The sequence below is a fragment of the Glycine max genome, chromosome 15, assembly GCF_000004515.6.
Source record: "Glycine max cultivar Williams 82 chromosome 15, Glycine_max_v4.0, whole genome shotgun sequence".
NCBI lineage: Eukaryota > Viridiplantae > Streptophyta > Magnoliopsida > Fabales > Fabaceae > Glycine > Glycine max.
In genome coordinates this window covers 48398821-48415109 of record NC_038251.2, presented here as the reverse complement: position 1 = coordinate 48415109, position 16289 = coordinate 48398821, and the positions used below count along the sequence as shown (strand labels likewise).

Below are 16289 nucleotides of genomic sequence, written 5' to 3'. Positions count from 1 at the left end.
TATCCTGTAAATATATTTTTAACAAAATATTACTTTTGTCCTCTAAATATTACTCTCCCTTGAGTAATTTCACAATAGTAAAATAAGTAATCGTTAAATATTTAGCATGATTTGATTTCTAATATTTATGGATTACTTGTATAATTTTTTTTTTATCTTAAGGCATTATTTTTTTTTTATAGAAATCTTTAAGCACTGTTTAGAAAAGAGACAAATACTTCCACATGAAATTGATGGTTCGGTCGATTATAAAAAGTACTAGTAACTGCGCCATTCGTGCATAATTAGTATTCATTCCTTTCATTACAACAAACTTGATTTTTACAATCCTTCTGCCTTTCACCGCATATAGCATTCCCTTAAAAAAATTAGGTAATTGAAATTTCTTGTAATGCAGCATACATTTATATTACGGTTGACAATGGCAACCTAATTACGTAAATACAAGTACATGTACCACAAAATTACAGCAACACATAAATTCACCACCAAATTTTGCCTACATTGGATACTTCAGTTTATGTACTCCACCCTTCTATGCATAAATGCAATTACCATAACCTACAATTTAAAATGAGAAAAAACAAGGGCCAAAATTAGAATAGCAGACATGTATATCAGTTTATACACTCTAGTCCTATGTTAAATCAACATAAGTACTTCATTAATGAAAAAAACTTTGCTAAACAAGACAATGAGTAATGTGACATACTTGGATCAGTGACAACAACAAGGCCAGAGGCCCTGAAATCACAATTCCAGTGGTTTTTCCCCCTAGATTGGTAATAGAGATTCATGGCTATGGAAGCATGGTTCATGAGATTGTCAGGGTAAGAGCAGGGGCATCCTTTCTGCAGAATCCTGCAATCAACTTGAGAGCAGGCATAATTGAGGTTGGCCAAAAGGGTTGCTTGATCTGATGAAGGCTTTGCCACACACCAAGTTTTCTGTGATTCCATAACACCCTAATTAATTTCAGTAACAAGATTACATAATAGTCTCTTTCAAAGGCATTTGAGAAAATTGGTTATAGTTAGTTACCTGTCCATTAGCCATGATCAAATTCGCTCCTGCATAAGTTAAAAGAGGAGTAAGAAGAAAGGGAAATAAGAGTGCTGTTAGATTGTGATCGGTCACAAAGGAGAAAATCTAGGTAGATACTTAAATATCACCAAATTACATTACATACATTACATTGTGCTAAGCCCATCAACTATTTAATGGTCACAATAACCATGACCTGTGTGTAGAAATTAAAACTCATAAAACTATTGTTAAGTGAAGATTTTCTTTGAGATCATTCATCAAGGAAGCAACTACAGCATTGGGCTAATGCTACTCAATTAGACACCAATACTTGCAATAAAAACTAGGAAATTTTTCAATTTTGGCAATTGAAAATTTTAAGTACTAACAAAACCCAGCACAGATCTGAAAGGTGGAATGAGAAAAGCCTTCAAAATTAACCTTTTCATCGTTATAACATCAGAGCAATGTAGGTGAGTTCTCATTGTAACATCAGAGCACAAAAGTCAATAATAGTATCTGACACAAACCTGATGAGAGAGACAAGAACACAAGGAAAAGGAGAAGGGACACATTAGACATGGTTACAAGTACTACTGTCTGAACTACTGCTACTGACTACTACTGTGATTATTGGAGCACAATGATGCAGAGAGAGAGAGAGATGCAAAGGCTTAAACTTAAGTAGAGTGTGTGTATGAGTATGTGTGTATGTGGAGTGAAAGCATGTGATCTTTTAAAAGGAAAAAAGATGGTGGGTGAAAACTAAGGTGAGGTCAACAACATAACGGCTACATTAACAGCAGCAAATGGAAATTAACGTTGTGGTGGGGACCCTAATGTTATATTATTATTATGTTATTGGAAAAGGGTCACAGTGAAAAGGGTAGATGCACGCACGTGATGTGAGTTTGTGTTGTGTTTTTTGTGACTAGTGAATTGTGAACGATTGATTCTAGTGGCGGTGACTGATTGCTCCTTACTTTCTCATTGGACATATTATATAATTATTGCAGAAAGAACCGTTGTGTGGAAAACCAATGACCCCACTATTATTAGCCCTTTATGGAGAATGGCGGTCCCATTTGGCGTGTTATTTATTTTCTGTTCCAAGCTCATAATCGTCGTGACGCTTGCATCCATCAATAGATACCTTACAGTGATATAGTTCTTTTAATCAAATTTTTATTATAACTCAGTATAGAATAAATCTCATTGAGAAGGATATAACTCTTCAAGCACCTGAAACTTGCGGGGATAACTTTATACTAATATTATAGATGCTAGTGGAAAATGGAAGATAATACTTGATATTTATAATAATTTACTTATTTTTATTTAATCAACGAATTAGATCTCTTCACAAATGAAAAGAATAATAATTTTATAAAATTAAACTTTTTGAAAAGAATAGTATTAGTATTGTTATACTCCCTTCATTTCAGAATATATGATATTTTAGAGAGAGAAAATTGTTTCAAAATATACATAATTTTACAAAATCAATACTATATTAAATACCTTTTTTAGAAGGTTACACTTAATAAATACTTAGCCAAAGTAGTGCATAAGAAAAATAAATGAATGATTAATTAAAGAGATAAAAGGACATATTAAAAAATCATCTAATATTTTCTTTGAAATTTAACAAATTAATTGTATTTGTTAATACTTGTGCAAAAACTTTAAATGTCATATATTCTAATAGGGAGGGAGTATTAAGTGAAATTTATTGAAAATATCAGTAAGAAAACAATTAATATTATATTAATTAGAAAGACAACATGATACTTATTTTAGGATAATTTTTGTTTTCGAATGTAACACTTACTTTAGGATGGAAGAAATATGGTTTATCTATGTCCTGAGTTATAATTCAGTAAGAAAGGCCTCAATTTGATACCTATGAAATATATTTTTAAAGAGAGATAAATAACTTTAAGTAGAAATACATCATATAATAATATTATTTAACAAAGTGATGAATTATATAGTTTGTATTGATTATAATATTCGTGTGTTTTGCACAAGTTTGTGTAAACATAAACACAACGTAATTTAAAATATAAATTTCTATTAATATTTTTTAATTTATAATTTATTATAAATAATATTTTTAATATATATTTATATTTGATTAGAATCATAAATATGAATTGTCAATTTGTTTCTGTTGAAGTTATTCTTTTTAAACCTAGATTTTGAAATTTATTGAAGAGATCGTCATATCTTAAAATGAATATCATAGTCCATAACAAAAAAAAAAGATTTCAGATTTTGAAAAATGAAAATAAAAATAAAAATAAAAATATATTTTATAGCAATTAAAATTAAAATTTGCTCATTATTTATAAATAAAAAAATCATTTTAGAGGGATGAAAAATAATATAGGAATTAAAAATATATTTAAATTTTTATTAAATATTTGCTCCATCTCATGCTTTTGTCTTTTACAAGGATGCATTTTCAAAAAAATTATTAATTAAATAATTTATAGTTTTACGATAAAATGGATTTTTTTAAATAAAACTAACCGTGTTAAAATCTTTTAAATAATTTTGTTGTAAGTTTTTTATTTTTGATTTTCAAATACAATTTTTAAAACAAAAATGTGTTTGGCCAAAAATGAAATTAAAATAGTTTTTAAATTATTTTTGAAACACTTATACTTTCATTTTCAAAACTAAGAAAAAAGTTTTGTGAATTTATTTTTTGGTTGAAACAAAAACACATTTCTCACATTTAATAATGATATTTTTGTTGTCATCACTTGCTATTACCCCACGGTAATTTCCACGACAATCACCACCTATACCACTTTGTCGTTGTCGCCATCACACCAATGTCACTATCACAATCGTCGTCATTGTCATATCTAACTGTCACCACTACAACCATTAGCACTCCTACTATTATCACCATCATCATTGACACCACTATCATCATCGACATCACCATCACCACCAACATTATTATCATCATAATCACCACCATCAATGTCACTATCACTGTCATTGTCACCATCACTACCATGACTATCAACACCGCTATCATCACCACCATCGTCATTGGCATTACCATCATCACTAACATTGCTACCCCCACCACCATAACATTTACTGTCACTGTCACTACAACTCCACTGCCACCATCATTGCCACCTACATCACCATCATCATTGGCATTGTTACCACCAACACCAACAATACCACCTCCATCATTGTCACCACAACCACCATCACGCGGTGTCACCACCATCACCATCGACATTACTATCAACGTCACTGCCACCACCACCTTTATCATTACCATCATTACCACCACTATTATCATCACATCGTCATTGTCACCACTACTGTGGTCATTGTCACTGCAACCATCACTCGTATCTCTACCATTATCGTTGTTGTTGACATCACCATAATCATTATTGTTGTCACTACTACACAAAAATACTTTTAAATTAATTTTGGTATGATATGGAAAAAATGAGTTTATTTAAAATGAATCATATTTTAAAAATTATTTTAAAATATTTTTCAAACTAAAATTAAAATCTAATTGTTATTTTTAAAACTTTCAAAACTCAAAACTAATAATGACCCCAAACAAACCTTAGAAATTAGTTGTGAATTCATTAAAGTGTTTTAAAAAAGATACTAATAAAAAAAGGGATAGAAACACGGTTAATTTAGTTGTGAATTAATTTTATATGGATAAAACAAATATTTTAATTTTAGAGGGATGAAGAACAAAAAAGATTATAGGATCTAAAAACACATTTAAATTTTTATTAAATTATTTTCTCCAACTCATGTTTTCGTCTTTTCTTAGGAATTTAAAATTAAAAAAAAATAATAATTTGAGAGTTCACAAAAAATTAAAAAAGAAAGTTGAAAACAATGAATTCCGACGCATTAAAAAATTTAAAAGTATAAAGAAAAGTTATTTTATTCCTAAAAGCAAAATAACTATTGGTGAAGAATGAAATAAAATAAATTCTATGAAGTTGTATTCAGATTCACTCTTCTGTTAATTCTATGAAGTTGTATTCAGTTTCACTCTTCTGTTAATTCTATGAAGTTGTATTCAGTTTTCATCAAGCAATCATTCTATCCACTTTCAATCTAAACATAATTTCACAGACTACACCAACTCAGAGCTCCCCCACAAAACGAAGACAAAAAATGTCATCAGGACCAGAAAACATATTCTCTTTATGCTTGACAACTTGGGACCAGGATTCGTTTAACTAGATAAAGGTAACTTTTTAGTAAAAAAATAAAATTAATGTAACTCTTTGTTAGGCAATAATTCCTAAACTGATAAAACTAATTATTTTAGTTAAAAAAGAAAAAAAAGGAAAAATCTAACCGTAAAACCATAAACACAATTTTAAAAATTGATCCGCACCGAGACACTAACAATGAGTTAATGGGTCAAGCTTTTTGTATGAAAAAAAAGATGAAAATTTTACTGGTCTTGTTAACTATTACTCTTAGGATATTGATTGAGAAATTTTAAAAAAAATTATTAGGTAAATAACAAGAAAACGTAAAAAAAATCATATGAGAATAATAATCTTTCGTTTTTCAATAAAAAATTTTATACTTTTAAGTTTTTTAACTAATACTTTTTGGACACTAATAACATTTATCAAATTTTATGTTTGTCTTAAAAAAAGTTAAAAAAAAAATCACTACTCATACATAACATCACAATATCAAGTACTTAAAATAATTAAGCATATATACTCCTTAAATACAATAAATTAAACAAGTAATATTCAAAACAAATCAACAATCACATGACAAATGATATGGTTTTGAGTAATTTGGAAAAAAAAAAGTTATATTACCCCATCCAGGTTAATGGGTTAATTATTGGTTCAACCATAAATCCCGGTCGGATTACACTGAATTGACTGCGTGACTGGAGTGATAGGGAACCCAACCCAGACCACCAGTTTGCGGTTGGACAGGGCGGATTGATCCGGGTTTTAATACTTTGCGTAAAACAGTAAAATAAAATTACACTTCAAGAAGATGACGGTTAGATTATGCTAATTACTAATAACACAGGCGAAGTGAGAGTATTTCAGTTCAGATTTCTCCAATCTTATTCTATAGTCTATACATATATATTAATCTATTTCAATTTTTTTATTACCAATAAGGATCATTGCTGAGCATACACAATCCTAGTCCTTAAAATGCTTGGAGCTGTAGCAGCTTCCACATCGCTATACTTTTCACCATCCACAAACTCCACCAGAATTGTTGTTCTTAAAAGAATCTCAAATTCAACACTTCCATTCAGCAATGACCACTCTTTCTCACTCTTATCAGCCACCCCTATGCATTTCTCTTCACACAAGAGCAGTAGAAGGCAACCCCATTTCCTTGCACAAGCTGCTTCATCTTCTGGTTAGGTTCTGTGGTCACTATCATTTGTTTTTTTCAGTTTTATTTTTTGCTTTCTCAATTCAATTCTCATTAACCCTCATTTTTAGTTACCATTTTTATGCTTTAATTTGTTACTTGGTTTATTTCTTCAATTGCTTCTAGGAAATGCAGTTGGCACTTTCTTGGAAAATGAACAATGCAGACTGGGGAATAAACTTTAAGGGCAGTGCTGCATTTGTGAAGATTAATATATACCCTTGAATGTTAGATTGATGTTTCTGTGTAGAATATGTTTTTTTTTCTTTCTTTTTTCTTTTTTTAATTTTAAACTAAAGATAGATTTAATTTGAGTCCTGTCTGGTACCTTGTTTCATAGAGAATATTACCTTTTGCATATTTAATTGGATGGTAACATGGTTGTAGTGGAACTTATTTTTGAGATGCACTACAATCTTTTTAACTTGCTTCTTTGTAGCTGTACAACAAATATTCGCCTTTAAGAAAGCCAAGATGAAAAAAGAGTAAGGAAATAGTAGGGGAGATTCTGGTGTTATTGTTTTTATTGTTATTATTATACTTTCTTTTGGGATAGTTGCTGACTTTCGCTGAACTGTATCTTCAATAGTTGTAACAGGTTCTAAAAGTTGGATGAATTGTGCTCTTTAGTTCCTTTTGCATAACTAAACAAGGAATAAATGTGAGCAGGGACAAGGCTGATGCATTTGCTTTTCAGAACTATATATTCTAAATAACACCTGTCACTTCTTGTGGCATCTTGTGTGAGGCAATATTAAGAAATAACTAATTGTTGTACAGATCGAGCAAGTTAAAAGCATAAAAGATATATAAAATAAGAAATTTCTTTAATGGATGCTGTATTGCTAAACAATTTTTGCTGAGTCTAGAAGCTTTTTAAGATTCCCTAAAATAAGCATCTATATCTCTCATTTTATATTGCATCTGAGTTTGTTGACAAAAAAAACAAGAAGAACAAGTAAGGTAGCTGGAGTATCTTTCTATTGAACAGAGGTTCTAAGCTACGAGGCACAAGCTCTAACACAGACAAAAATACTTCGCCACTGTTATTGCCTAAAATATAGGACACTGACAATGCATATATGCATGCATGTGTGTGTGTGTGAGAGAGAGAGAGGGAGAGAGAGAACTCAAATAAAATTGAATATGAGAAACATGAGAAAACTTCTAAATTAATAGTCAAGGTTTGTATGTATCTAGGCATGACATATTGTTTATATCTTTTGATGATACCGAAAATAAATTAAAAGAATTATTTGTATGTCAGGCAGCATGAGATCTTCCTCTTTAACTTGGACAAAGAGGATAACAGCAATAGTAGGCTTCATTTTCAGGGTGCTTGTCAAGTTTTTAAATTTCTGTTAGGAGTTTGCAGACTGTTTGCATGTACTATTGCATAAGACTTGATTCAAACTATCAAGATCAGTCACAATTAATTAAGGTGTTGCCTGCCATAATTTTAATTTGTCATGCCACGTTGCTCTACTGAAGTATAATCCAATGGTAGCAAAATTATCCCAGTCTAACTTTAATCTGAAACTATTGGCAGGTTGTTTAGTAAGACGAGGATGAATTTCAGTTAATTGGTTTGCCAAGTTCATAAAACCACTATGAGAGTTACTATTCTTTTTCCTTTTCCTTTGCTCCAATTTTTAAGGTTGTTATGGTACCCATTTTAGATTTCATGTGGGCTGAGGCTTATCTTTCGGCAAGGGGTTGATTTGTGAAGTATATTAATAGTGAACTGTATATTAAAGAATACAGTTTATCGTGAATCATTTATTACAAAATTTTCTTTCCTTCACTGTGTCTTGCTAACTGATAATAAAAATTGATGTCTAATTTGGTTGTAATTGGTCATTGCAGCTGCAAATGCCGAATACGTGGAGGAACCAGCAACAAATGTGAAATTCCAGACATCTTTGAATTTTCCTGGTTGCTCAAATTCATTAACTTTGTTTGGAACAGGTTAGTTGTTATAGTACCACATGACTTTTGGAAGAGTAGATAAAAATGCTGTGAACGTGTGAAAATATGATCAGGCATCACTTGATCTGTTAATAAGAAAAGATTTATATTATATCAAAAATTCATGTTATAGTAACACATGACTTTTGGAAAAGAGAAAGATAAAAATGCTCTGAACATGTGAGAAAAGATTAATATGACTGCAACCATAATTTGGTCTGTTAATGTTAAATATATTACAGCAATTTCACATGCATGTGAGGAGCAGGATTGATTTTGTTTATTTTGTGCTTTAAAAGGTGTCTTGTAAATGGGGAGACTAAATTGGTTGGTATCATGATGAACTTATTTTCATGGACATGAACTTCCAAATAAATTCATGCCATTGATTGTGGTATTTTAACTTGATGATAAAGTGGAGCCTAAAATCAAACCTCTTGTGAGAAACTGCAAAGTGAAATTTCTGTATCATGCAGTAATTACAGGCAAACTGATGACATTTGGGGAATATATAGTGAACAACTGAGGTTAACTATGAGGAACTACATATTTGAAATGAGGAAATAGATATATTTTTAATATTGCAAATAGTTGCATGGGGAAACCAAATTTACAAATACAAACATGAAGTTTTTTATTTGAATCATCTTCTGTCTTTATTGTATTGCACATCTTTTTTCAGCCAGTGGTTATTGCCATTCTGAAGACCAGTAGAATTTAGTAAGTTTCCATAAAGTAGTCATGTTTTCTTTTTCAATGTTATAAGCTTTGATGGTTAATAATTCTTATTTCAGGATACAGGGAGAAAGTTTTTGCAATTATTGGTGTCAAGGTCTATGCTGCAGGTTTGTATCTAGATCAATCTGTCACCCAGGAATTGAATGCTTGGAAAGGGCAATCAAAAGATGCTATTCAAGGGAATTCTTCCTTGTTCGAGACCATTTTCCAATGTAACAACTTTATATTCAGTTTTTTATTTCTACAATGCTCTTTGCAAAGAGGCATGCTCAGAATAATTTGATAAACATATATGCCTTTATATGATTGCAGCTTCCTTTGAGAAATCATTGCAAATTGTTCTTGTCAGAGATGTTGATGGTAAAACTTTTTGGGATGCCTTAAGTGATGCCATATCACCAAGAATTCCACAACCCACAACTACAGATGAAACTGCTTTGACCACTTTCCGTGGTGTCTTTCTAGATCGCCCTCTTAAGAAAGGAGCTATCATAATTTTGACTTGGTTGAACCCCTCCAGATTGCTTGTAAGTCTACTTCCATATTTTTGTTGTGAAATTTTCTTCAGACAGATGAGATCATTGATATCTATTTCCCCTCCTTTTTACCTATGCTATCTAAAATTTTCCAACTAAATTCGTTGAGATTTCAGGTTTCTGTCTCCTCAAATGGGTTTCCATCTACTGTGGATGCTACAATCGAATCTGCAAACGTGGCTTCGGCTCTTTTTAATGTATTCCTTGGAGATAGTCCTGTTTCTCCCTCCTTGAAAGCTTCAGTGGCTGAAGGCTTGTCAAAAGTACTCAAATAAAAAAGTTTAATGTCTCTTGAGAGTTGCATACATCTATATTTTCTTGAAATGGTTCAGTCTCTAAATGTATTGCTGTAGCCTATATTCTCCTGATGTCTATGTATGCATGCTCCAAGGTCTACTGATGTATGCCTAGTGTACTATTGGAAGCTTTACCTAGTTTTAGTGTTTATTTCTAGTGATCTAAAATACTTGATTTGGAAATTAACATACACTTAGATCAAATCTGATTTCACATTGAAGGAAACACTTTATCAGTGTTAGTTCATACATGTGCTTCTCTGACCCAAGCTACATCTTCTACTTCGTCTTAGTTCTGACACATTCAACTTGGTGGATTGGAATTTAATCATGTCACCATGTATATTAAAATGTCTAGGTCCCTGTATAATTACAGAAAATTTGTTGAAGCTGATAGGCACCAGGCAGTGGCTGAGTCACTTTATATCTCAAGGCCCCCTCAATTTTTCTTTTCATTTCAAAATTCAATATTTTGCTGTACATTTTTGTAGTTTTTCATATCTTTAATTCCCCTTCCCCCTCACTTGAACACAGCATTCCCAAACTACATTTAACTTGGAGTCTAGCTTCCCCACTTCTAGTAGGATGGTTTTCCAGAAACTTCAGAGTGATGGTTTTGATGTGAACATCATGATGCAGTAATGAGTTTATCTGGTTCTGTTTGCTCAAGCAAAGTGACAACTTCAGCCATGGTTGGCCTCTTCAAGGGATCTGGTTCAAGACACATCATTGCAATGTTGAACACCTTGTTTACCTCTTTCATTGAACAATTACCTAAGCTATTATCGAGAACTAACTCCTCCTTTTTGTCTCGAACAACAGCCTTCACCTGATGCAATAACATTTTCTAGAAAGTAAGTACTCAGTCCAAAGCTGGGTCCAGAATTTAGGTAATTTGAGATTTTAGGTAGAAAATATTGTTCTAGCTTAACTCCTTGGTAGCTAACATAAAAACTACGTTCCATTTTTAATATTCAATGGAATGCGTTTTATAACTCCATGAGAATAAAGGTATGAGTAAAAGCAAGTTATATGCCATTTATATTGTCCTTTCAACAGAAGAATAGATAATGCTTTAATCTGTACAATAGATTAATACAATTCACATTCGTGGTCAATGCTTCATAGTTTTGTTTTCAGTGTTTTACTAGTTTTGATGATCTTAATCTCCATATAACTTATTTTCAAATATAAATAAATGATGTGCTTTACTGTGGCTTTCAATAGCAATTTCACAATGATTGAGCTCAAACTAACCATCCTACTTGATTGAAATTTAAGTAATATATAGGCCATTCCCATATTGATTTCAAACTTGTTTGATGAATATAATCATAGAAGTAAATCTTCAAGAATTCCTGTCTTACCCATGTGACAAGCATAGTCCCCTCTTCCATAAATGCTTCATCACTGGGTTTTTTCCCAGTTAAAAGCTCCAGCAAAACAACTCCAAAGCTGTAAACATCCCCTTTCAGTGTTGCTCTTCCTGTATCAAAATATTCTGCATGCAAACACAGTCATCAATTTGAACATAAGTAGTGTGAAATGTAAAAACTGTGTGTTTAATCAGGTTGTGTCTATACCAGGTGCCAAGTATCCAAAAGTTCCAGCCACAATTGTTGAGACATGAGTTTTATTTGGTTGCATCAACGTTGCTAATCCAAAATCAGAAACTCGGGCATCCATATTTTGATCCAACAATATGTTACTTGACTTTATGTCTCTGTGGATAATGTGAGGGATGCAATCATGGTGAAGATATGATATTCCTCTAGCTGCACCTGCAGCTATTCTATATCTGGTTGGCCAATCCAAAACCTTCTCCCTTGATCTCCCTGCATGACTTTCAGCTTTGCTATTAGAAAACTCAGTTCAATTATCATTGACAAAATTCCAGAAGCATGAAACATAACACAAAAAACTTGCATTTCCATCAATGAATCACATGTTGTAAAATTGGTGATGTGCTGCTGAATAACAAAAGAAGTTCACCAAAAGAGAGTCAATAGTAAAAACTATAATGCATCAAAATGTTCATGATTTCCTTCCATTTCTTCCCCCTTTGACTCCTACCAAAAGTCTCAGAATGTAATGTTTGAAAGAAACAAATACATACCATGCAAAAAGGAATCCAAACTTCCATGGGGCATTAGCTCATATATGAGAAGATTGTAGAGTGGTGCAGTGTAATATCCATGAAGTGTCACAATGTTGCGGTGCTTTATGTCTGCCATTGCTTCCAACTCTCTCTCAAAACCTTTATCTCTCTCTGCAGTTCCGCGATTTAGTCTTTTTATTGCCAAGGCCGTGGAGTCATCTAGTTTTAGTTCATAAACCACACCATAACCACCTGATCCAATGATGTCCTTGCTGTTCAGTTTCTGTGTCTTCTTTAAGATCACATCAGTTGTGAGAGATTTAAGCACTGAGGACCTAAATATTACTATCTTCCCTCCTGCATTATCCAATCAGTGCATATTAGTTTGTCTTAAATTTTTTTCTCTGCAAGAACAAAAGTAGAAGAGTGAGATAACCTGGATAATCTTTTGCCTCCATACCTGGATAACCTTCTTCATGAATCAAATGTTTTCTTCTCCATCTTTTGTAGAGGAGGACTGAGATAACAATCTTCGATATCACAAAAGCGATGAAGCATATGGTTATGGAAAAGGCTATAACCAGGGAATTCCTCATTTGGTTCTATAAATAATGCTGAAATTTTAAGAACCTGAGGACACAACAAATTAAAATAACCAATGAAAAGCCATGGATTGGCTCAGGATTTCTGATTGTCTAAACTTGCAGAATCTAGAATACGAGGACAAGTTCAAAAATTGCTGCATGAAATATGCAGAACTTGCATTTTTTTCTCCTAAATGAAACAAAACTCATGTAAAGAAAGGAGGAAATCCCACATTATTTCTGTGCTAGTATTTTCTAGTATTCTGATTTCTAAGAAGAAATCACTTCAAATCTTCAATTTCTGGTTTCCATGACTGCTTCTGAAGATGAACATAGCTTCCATCTTAACACACTGCACTGCACAAAGTTTTCCAAACTTGTTAACAGTTCAGAACTTCACTTTTACATTGCTCTCATGAACTCAAAATCTGAAATCCTTTAGGTAAATAATATAATTTTAAAAAACTACAACTTGTGTCAGTGGGGAGAAACCAGCACGGAAAATTCAGTTATTTTCTCACAAGCTATATGTTACATCCTAGAATGGTGGAGCCTAAATTTAAGACCAAGAAAGATTACTGAAGATGATGATGATAGGAGGAAAAATAGAAGAAGCAACTTTTTGAAAACAAGGTATATCTAATAATAAAGTTTGACATGAAGAAGGCCTACCTTATTTTTTGTCTGTCCATCATTATCTGCTCTCTCGTGTCCAAACAAACTATTATAGACTCGATGGTTGTGACATGCCACCCATCTAGCATTTTTCTTATGGAAAACATAGGTAAGTGGATAAACCTGTCAAAAATGTCTGTATTATTGTGTGAAAACAAAACCTGAAGGGTTGGCCAAGTGAAACATGACAGGTCTTGTATTTGATAAGTCATAAATTTGAGTCTCCACTCTTATTTTTTTTAGGTGAGGTAAATGTAAGTATCGCTATAAGTATTATAAGTATTTTTTGAGTCTCGATATTTTTCATGCCTTAGGCAAGGGGACCACTCCCTGCCCCTAATTTTTTTTTTCAACCAAAAAGTATTGTGCGAAAACACTTGGACTTTTGTGGCATCATCAAATGAAAGTCAATACATTATATCAAGCCGGCAGTGGAAAATTTTCTAAACCAATGTGAACGGATTTTGTCATATCCTTACCATATTACTTTTATTATAATATGGGAATGTTCCCAGCTATTGAAATATAAAAGGTATGTTGAAAAGGACAGAAAAAGAAAAAAAGTAGGCATGGTGGGTGTGCTACATAACAGGTAAAAGTTTTATAACATTCAATGATCATGTGAATGGCTATGCTGTCACTCTATTTTCTTCACCACCTGTCCTTTTTTCCATTAAATTTGGAGGGTAGGAATTCGTTAAGCCGACGAGATACAGACAGATATACATCATTGGAATAGGAAGAAATAAGCACTATTGAAAATGATTGGCGTATAAGCTTCCAAGAGTTCGGCAAGCTTCTACTATTACTTTGATTAGGAACTTTTGTTGCGTGTTTCATTAGTATAATAAAAGCTTCTATATTTTGCATCTAAGATCACACAAGATTCCTGTCGGTAGTCTGAATGAGAACTTTATAGAACACCCTTTTTGAATTTTAAGTATGAATTTTTGTGAATTCGAGTAAGCAAGTAATGATATTACTGTGTAAAAAAAGATAATGATATATATTCCTCTGGACTTAAATATATATAAAAAAACTAACTCAATTTAATGTTGATAATCTCATGAAAAAAGTTAATTCATTTTTTAAAGTACCATTTATATTAATTGCATAGGACAAAAAAAATAAGGTTATTGAAAATAAAACTCTAATTAAATAAAGAGTATTTTGGGGATATTATAATTAAATAGGAGAGAATTAATTAAAATTTACTTATATTTTAATTCAACACACATTAATTTTTTTGTTACTTAAATTTCAGAGGGAGTATCATGTTATCGGGTATCCTATCATTATAAATTGTTTTACTTTAATAATGTAACAGTAAATATTTAAGATTATATTCTCACTTTAATGTTAGAGATTGTAAGTGTTTTTAATTATTGACTTTATACTATTTTTCTTCCATCAAAACGACATTTACTCTAATTCTTAATGATATTTTATGAATTTAAAGACTAAAATTCATACTTAGAAGTATGTATATCAAATAAAATTTCATTTCTAGCTTCTTACCCCAATCTGTAGTGAAAAACTAAACAAATTCCACAACTATCCAGAAATAGAGGTTTCTGGGGTGTCAGTAGCACGAATTGTTGTTTCTTTGGACTTGGTTTCGTCCAAATAATTTTGATAAATATAAGAACTTAAACCCAAGATGGCCAACAACATGGCCACAATCTTGACACCTTCCATTTGTTCATGGTAAAGAAGCACTGCAGCAACAGGAACAAGTGGCAAACTCAGCATGCTCATAACATTGGAGAACAAAGTAGACACCAAATAGATTAGCCTCACAACTCCAACAGAACAAATCTGCCAAGCCAAAGCAGTTCCAACAAGAGTCAACATGTAAACCTCTCTTCCTGCTTTGAACCTCCTCATTTCATCCTCCAAACCCTTCCCTTCTCCACTGGAAAAAAGCCCCACTATGCAAACACATGAAGCAACAAGAGATGTCCAAATTTGCATTTCCAGGACAACAGAAAATGTTTCCCTCTTCAAGACCCTTTCTAATGATAGCTGCATGAGGCACAGCAAAAGAGCATATCCTGCTGATGCACCAAGAGTGCACCAAATACCAACCATGTGCTTGTTTTTTGTAGCATTCTTAGTGTTATCCTATGAGGAGTCAGAATGAAGTGCTATAAGAGAAGCTGATACGGTGAGAAGAATCACTGAGTTAAGTATTAACATGGGTGAGTTTCTCAGCATTGATAAGAATGGAAAAGATGGCATTGAAAGCAAGTTGTGATGCACAAATGAGGGAGTAAGTAGGCACAGGAAGGTATAGAAGAAGCCCTATTGTGTCAATCAAGTTATCTCCAGCTAAGAGGATACCTAAGAGGAAGTAAACCATGATGAGAGTGTGAGTAGAAGAGTGCATGGTGAGGTCAGTGGTGCCAGAATTGTATTTGGGGTGAGGAAAGAAGAGTGAGAAGAAAACGATTGGGAATGCCACAGTTTGTACTAGTGTTGACATCCATATACTTTCTCCACCTTGGTCAAAGGAGAATCTCCCCAGCAAGACTGCACCAGATTGTCCCATCAAGAGAGGCTATGTTGACTACTACAAAAAACCACCATTTCCAACGGCTAAGCTTTGGCATCATTATCTGCAACAAGGTTATGTTCTGTAATATCCAATTATTGAACATCGTTTCTAAATAGTCACACAAGATTAGTTTGATGGTCCCTCTTTATATTTGCTAGAGAAAACACAGATTATCCAAACAAATAGAATTAGCTCTTGCTTTGTGAAAATCTGGATTTAGTGAAATATTCATTTAAAACTGAAAAGATCATGAATTGAATAAAATTGAAGATGCTATATTATTACTTGTGATGCCTTTTATTTTGAACACTTTTCATTATGCTCTGCCTTGTGCACTATGAGCCTAGGAAACTAGTAGATGAGGGGAAA

At 32.5% G+C, this 16289-nt stretch overlaps 3 protein-coding genes and 1 pseudogene across 8 annotated transcripts; 1 reads left to right on the top strand and 3 right to left on the bottom strand.

Annotated features, from left to right (window-relative positions):
• Nucleotides 1–277: 277 nt before the first annotated feature.
• On the bottom strand, nt 278–1745 carry LOC100804767 (glucan endo-1,3-beta-glucosidase). 2 transcript variants are annotated; one of them, XM_003546696.5, is made up of 4 exons: nt 1557–1745; nt 1042–1070; nt 713–947; nt 278–561 (listed from the first exon to the last, which is right to left on the bottom strand). In XM_003546696.5, exons 1-4 carry the CDS (start codon nt 1606–1608, stop codon nt 536–538), a joined length of 342 nt encoding a protein of 113 aa, XP_003546744.1. In that variant the 5' UTR covers nt 1609–1745; the 3' UTR covers nt 278–535. The 2 variants fall into 2 exon arrangements, with proteins under 2 accessions (XP_003546744.1, XP_014622902.1); XM_014767416.2 differs by lacking the exon at nt 1557–1745 and adding an exon at nt 1190–1539.
• A 4375-nt stretch (nt 1746–6120) lies between these two features.
• Nucleotides 6121–10234, top strand: CHI3A2 (chalcone isomerase). The gene is made up of 5 exons (NM_001364453.1): nt 6121–6453; nt 8335–8436; nt 9231–9386; nt 9487–9701; nt 9827–10234. The coding sequence occupies exons 1-5, from the start codon at nt 6240–6242 to the stop codon at nt 9983–9985; spliced, it is 846 nt and encodes a 281-aa protein (NP_001351382.1). The 5' UTR covers nt 6121–6239; the 3' UTR covers nt 9986–10234.
• On the bottom strand, nt 10201–13535 carry LOC100305410 (protein kinase family protein). 5 transcript variants are annotated; one of them, XM_014767314.3, is made up of 6 exons: nt 13361–13535; nt 12541–13045; nt 12123–12461; nt 11590–11841; nt 11374–11507; nt 10201–10835 (listed from the first exon to the last, which is right to left on the bottom strand). In XM_014767314.3, exons 2-6 carry the CDS (start codon nt 12698–12700, stop codon nt 10635–10637), a joined length of 1086 nt encoding a protein of 361 aa, XP_014622800.1. In that variant the 5' UTR covers nt 12701–13045; nt 13361–13535; the 3' UTR covers nt 10201–10634. The 5 variants fall into 5 exon arrangements, with proteins under 5 accessions (XP_014622800.1, XP_014622801.1, XP_014622799.1 ...); XM_014767315.3 differs by having other exon boundaries at nt 12541–13040; XM_014767313.3 differs by lacking the exon at nt 13361–13535 and having other exon boundaries at nt 12541–13299.
• Nucleotides 13536–14917: 1382 nt separating this feature from the next.
• LOC100790982 (probable purine permease 11) lies at nt 14918–16057 on the bottom strand (annotated as a pseudogene).
• Nucleotides 16058–16289: the final 232 nt, after the last annotated feature.